The following is a 5,916-nucleotide window of genomic DNA, read 5'->3' as shown; positions in this document are numbered from 1 at the left end:
CGGGTCTCGTACCCCAGTGCTCCCAACAAGGGCCTCACTGCTAACCCCATCGCCGGGGTGGGGGGTTAGCCGAATTCAGGTTCTGCGCAATATTTTAACCTTTTGGGCAAAGCCTGTGAGTGAGGAGCCAGGACGTTACTTAGTCCAGGTTAAGCAGTGGCCGGTGAAAGATTTTTATCATTTAAGCGGATAAGGGGTAGGTCTTTTTATCAGAGGGTTTAAACCCCTATAGATTCAGACTTGATTTTCCCCAGAGTGATGCGTTTTTGAAGCCCAGACACGATACATGAGATGCATAAATGTTAAAGCTGGTGCCCGTAATTACAGTAATTTAACCAGGAGACTGAGGAATATGAATTTCTTCTGTGAGGTGTTAAAATACGGTCTCTGCTGCTGAAGCGTTTGTGTGCGATAAGGTCATATTAGCGGCCGTGAAATATTGCTGTGCTGTTAATATGCAGGTCTCAAATGCATTGAATACTGTTGTAGAAGGTGTCTAATCAGTAGTCCTTGCTGAAATGGTGTTATTGGATACATCTTGAAATAAAACCAGCTGTATGCTTGAATTTTTTATTATATATATTTGATAAACAGGAGATCTCTTTTTATAAAAATACAGTTTTATCTTGTTTGGGAATTAAAAGATGCCATAGAAAATATGAAAGAGATATTGCCATTAGCAAAATTGCTGATGCATTTAATAATGTGGGGAGAAGGCTATGCTAGCTAGCCAGGCTACTTTTAGGTTTGTTCAGTTTATTACAACAAAGTAGGCCCAGTCCCTCATGGCTTACAAGTACATTTAACTTTACCTGCTGCAAGCAGGTAATTCAACTTGTTGTCATACGTACTCTTAAACTTTTTAGGCTATGCTATTAAAGATTGAATTGATTCTCCTTGTAAGCGTATTCTTCCTTTCAGAGCATTTTACCTAATGAACTTCGTCCTCTGTTCAGAACAGAGAATATCTGTATGATACATCTGTGTGTCCTGAACCACTCTCTACTCTTCATAATTCTAGAATTATGAAGCCTGTTAGCTTAATTCTGGGATTTTAAATTTTTTTTCTAGCAGTCTGTATCTGTAGGTACCCATTCAGTACAATGCAAGTCACAAATGATGATAAGCAACATTTAACGTGGCAGAAGGTCAATCACATAGATATTACGGTAAAAGTTTTTCCTTTTTAAACTTTTATGGCTGTTTCTGGCTTCCACAGAACTTCCAAGTTAATCTCTCTTCATTTAGACCCATTAGATACCAGTAACGTGATGGAGAAGGTATACAGTTAGTAATTTCTTAGTGGGATTAGGTGTATGTAGTTTTTAAAATCGTCTGAAGTAAATTCCTTGTAAATTTTTTTTTTGTATTTCTTTTGTCATTGTTACTGTTTAAGTAATGAAGTCCAGAAAGAAATATAATTTTGCTGGAATACTGTGGCAATTTTTTAACGAAAAATGGCTTCTTACCACTGCTCTGTGCTTTTCCACTGAATAAGTTTCTAATGGTTCCTTATCAAATAGAAAACTTACATCTGATATACTGATGAACTCTGTAACTCAAAAGTGATTTCATATTTATTTTCCTTATTCTAGCTTTTCTACGGAAAGTCTATAGTATTCTTTCCATTCAAGTTCTTTTGACCACAGTCACATCTGCAATTTTTCTATACTCTACTGGAGTGCAGGCATTTGTTCATGAAAGGTAAATACTAAAATAAAATCGAGCTGTTTGTCCTGTATTTAAGTATGGTTCATGTAGGTTGTTGCTCTGGAACACTTCAGTATTCCTAATCATTTTCATGCTCTGTGTTTTGATTCTGTAATAGAAATTCTGTAACCTGATTAGGAAATAATTTCTCTGACCTTTTTCTCCTTGGTTTATTATTAAAATTTATTTTTATTATTACAATTAAAGTTTATTTTAATCAATACTTTATTAATAGTGCTTATTTTTATATTTATGCTATGAAAACCTATGCATCAGTTGCAGAACATCTCAATTATTGACATTTCTTGTTTTATGGTCTAAGTATCTACTTTTAGAATCTGTTTGGAATGCTACTGTTTATACGTACCTGTTCCAAAAAGCTGAATCATGTCTCACTCTTCTCCCTTCCACTTGCAGAGTTTACTTTTTGCTTTCACTTCAAAACCCAAATAAAAAAGGAGCATCAAACACTATGTGAAAGTTTCTGTGTAAGCTATAGTGTATACAACAGTGGTTGTAAAACTACAGTTTTCCACTTAAATATGATAATTTAAAATTGCCCTGCTCACTTAGAACCGTTGTGATTCTGTGTTTGATTTTGGTTCAGTTTTTGCTTGGAGGGCTGCTTGAATGATTTAGTTACAGTGATACTTACTGATCAGGACTGATTTTCTTTGGTGCAGTTAGTACCCATGTTTGTTACATTCAGGTGCTTAGAAAAAACAGTTCCCTGAATGTGGAGTTCTTAATAGGCAAAATATTACATGTACTTTAATACTGTTAGTTTAGTACAGATGGATTTTCCTCTTTCATATGGGTTCATCTTCTGGTGGTGGATTCCTGGGCAATCTTTAGCTTTAGTATGAAAAAATTGTTTTTACTTGTGACTTTTTAAGTGATTATCTGTGGTGGTATGTTTTACAGCAGTTTTATTGTAAAACTTGCTTTACATTTATTTTGGATATATGGAGCAATATGTTTATATAGGTGATAAAAACCACTTAAAAACTTGGGTTTATATAAACTGGTTTTTAGTCTTCCAGATATTTTATTTTAATTTTGATGACTTTTTTGTATCGTACTTTAAAGGCCTGCCTTGCTTTTGATTTCTGGGTGTGGATCTTTGGCTATAATAGTAGCACTGACCCTCTACAGACACCAGCATCCTGTTAATTTATACCTGCTTTTTGGATTTGTAAGTATTTCTATAAATTTAATTTTGTTAGTTCCTAGAATATCTTTCATTGTGGTGAACTCCTTGAAGCAAACTAGTAGTGGGTAATTTGTTTTTCTTGTATTCCTTGAAAGATACCCTATTTACTTGAGAAGATCTGAGTTATTTTTTGGAGATTCTGTCCACAGGTTCTTAGAAAGCCTCTACGTCAGGTTTCTTCCAGCCTCTTTTTAGGAAGAGTGTTACAACTTGGAATCAGGTTGAGGGAGCTTTTTTTTTTTTTTTTTTTTTTATGTGTGTATATATATATGTGTTCTCATTGTTTTCTTGATGTCAGTGATTTTTCTATGAAACTGCTTGGTAGGAAAGGAGTAGGCATTTCTGTTACCTTATTTGTTTAATGGACAACCTCCAGCAAGAAAACCAAATGCAACTAGCCATATGTGTTTATTTCTTTAATTGTTGTCTTTTTGATGCTAAGTTCTGAGCGTGTTTCCAACACAGGCAAGTCAATCAGAGCTGTCCTGAAATTTCGTTTTCCTGCGTGATGTTGCAAATCTGTAGATGAGGACTAACTTTTGCTCTTGAATATTTTGGATTATGTAGCAAATCAGTCTTCTGAAAAGAAGTCACAGTAGCACAATTAGAATTTGGTGCTTTAGGAGTTGCCTAAATTGTATTTGTGATACAAGGGGAAGACAGCTTTACTGTATAAGTAGACAGACTGTTTAAATGGTAACATAGTTATGTGCTTCCTGACTTTTGAACGCTTGCAGGAGAGTAAAATGTTCTAAAACTTTCAACAAGTGCAGCTGTAACAAGGAATGATGTAATAGTTGGCCAAATGTGGTGGTGTGGGAGTTTGTAGTATGACAGTTTAAGTATTACATTGTATAGGAATAGAAGGATTCAAATCTGTGTGTGATAAATCAGTTTAAGAATATGGATTAAATGTTCTGTTACTCCTGACCTCTTGGTTCATGACATAGAGACTTTTCTCATATTTTATTGTGATGAAACTTAATTTGAAGTTATCTTTTAGAAAACCTCAGGACCCATACTAGCCTTCAGCCCAGACAGCAATAATATGTTTGATTTTAAGTTAGCTGTTTCAAAACAAGGACGAGGAGGAAAAGGAAGTTGATGCAGACACTTAGCTGTCTAACAAAATATTAAAAGTGTATTAATTTTATAGCCCCTCGAATAGTTTGCAGGAAGTGTGAAAGAATGGTGTGTGCTTTGAGTAGAAAACCTAAATGGCATTTTTCTATAGGGGCTGTCTCTCATTCATTTTCAGTTTATATTGTATTCTTTTTATGTAACACAGCAACTTCCAGCACAGTAAGACAGTATGATTGACATTTTCTTGTTGAAAATTAAACATTTTCATAAAGATTTAACTAACAAGACAGCTAATGTAACACATGCTGGGATTATGTAGCAGAATGGGACTTATTGCATGTGAAGTCTCCATGTAAGTGTTTTGTGGTTTGTTTGGGGTTTTTTATCCTTGTAATTTTTTCTTTTTGCTCCTTGTAGACCCTACTGGAAGCACTGACAGTTGCCATTACAGGTAAATGATAGCCATCCTATTGTCTGATTCCATAAAGACTGGAAATCTATTAATTAGAAAAGGAATCCAATATGTTGTACTAATTGTCATCTGAGATTCCTAGTTGTGACTAAAATGATAATAAATCCCCTGTTTGAAAATGTTAATGACAGTGATGCAAATTCAGCAAAAACCAGGGAATCAAGGGAGAAAACTGGATTCTGATCCAGAACTGAAACTGTACAAACTGGAGGCGAGAAATGAGTTGTGCCATCTGTCCTTCCAGTACAGCTAGCAATGTTCTGTCCTATAAGGCAACTCTCAGCAGAGCTGATCTGCAAGTGAAATATCCTTATCTTCCTCCCCAGTTTCCTGCAAGGGAATTTGGTTTTGGAGAGTTCTGTACTTCATTGTCAGGGTTGAGATGGAGCGGTGTGCGGACAAGTCGTGGCATTACCTTGCACTATAGCTTCCACTGTAAGATGAAACCTCTTCATCGTGACTTATGATCTTCTGCAAAAAAAAAATAGTCATTTGGGGAGAAGAGAGATTAAGGAGGAAGGAGGGAAGAAAAAGATTTCACTCATTTATCTTTCCCCTTCTATCCCCTAATCAAAACTTTGAGCCTTTACAAAGGACTGAATTTTTTTTTCTTTGTTTCAGTATCATAAAAAATTCAGATAGCTTTTTCCTTAAGATCTCACATATCTATGCTTAAAATGCCTCTTACTTTCTTTTTTTTTTTTTAATTGTAAGTAGAGAAGATCTGTTATTTCCATTTAAGAAGCTACAGCTATAAGGTAGCTGTCAAACTTAGCTAGTGCAAGGGTCTGTGAGTCCTGTGATGATGATTTTGAAGTGCAAAGACAAGTTCAGGTATAATATACTTTTTTGGTTCACAGTTAAGATTTTTTTTTTTTCCTGTCTGTGAAAGTTTAAACTTCTGTTTCCTCGAAAGATAACTTAGCAAATACGTACTGTAGTGTTCTTTAAATGACAGTTCACTCTCTCTGTTTATAGTGAGTTTCTATGATGTGTCCATCGTCTTGCAAGCCTTTATTCTTACTACTGCTGTATTTCTTGGACTGACTGCATATACCTTGCAGTCAAAGAGGGACTTCAGCAAATTTGGAGCAGGGTATGTTATCATATTGATAATTATTTTTAATTGTTTTTCTGCTAAGATAGTTTTTCCTTTTTTAAAGGAAGCTTTGCAGATACAATAAGGAATACAGGTCAATAGAACCTACTTCAGGGGAATGGTGAGGGTGTTACTTATCTTAAATTATTAATTTTATGCAGTTCTGTGTTCTTGGCAAGAAATTCTTTTCTGTGATTATGATTCTTAGAGCCATAGTATTACACTAGAAAACTAGTTTACCTGGATTTTTCAGTGAGGCAGAAGGCAGCTGCTTCAAATACTTTTAAAAAAGCAAAGTTAGGACATAACTTTTGACAGCTTTATAAAACCAAGTTTTCC

At 35.0% G+C, this 5,916-nt stretch overlaps 1 protein-coding gene across 1 annotated transcript in view; it reads left to right on the top strand.

The window, feature by feature from the left end:
- Positions 1-1,595: 1,595 nt before the first annotated feature.
- The window catches only part of TMBIM4 (transmembrane BAX inhibitor motif containing 4), a gene marked incomplete at its 5' end in the record, with an annotated part of 5,454 nt that continues 1,133 nt past the window's right edge, over positions 1,596-5,916 (top strand). The window contains 4 exons of the mRNA XM_009698348.1: positions 1,596-1,704; positions 2,800-2,905; positions 4,424-4,457; positions 5,457-5,574. Coding sequence (XP_009696650.1) covers positions 1,596-1,704; positions 2,800-2,905; positions 4,424-4,457; positions 5,457-5,574 — 367 coding nt within the window. The remainder of the gene's footprint in view (positions 1,705-2,799; positions 2,906-4,423; positions 4,458-5,456; positions 5,575-5,916) is intronic.

This window comes from Cariama cristata, unplaced genomic scaffold, assembly GCF_000690535.1.
Source record: "Cariama cristata isolate BGI_N322 unplaced genomic scaffold, ASM69053v1 scaffold28034, whole genome shotgun sequence".
NCBI classification, from domain to species: domain Eukaryota; kingdom Metazoa; phylum Chordata; class Aves; order Cariamiformes; family Cariamidae; genus Cariama; species Cariama cristata.
The sequence above is the reverse complement of the archived record's forward strand: the minus strand, read 5'-3'. Positions and strand labels throughout refer to the sequence as shown.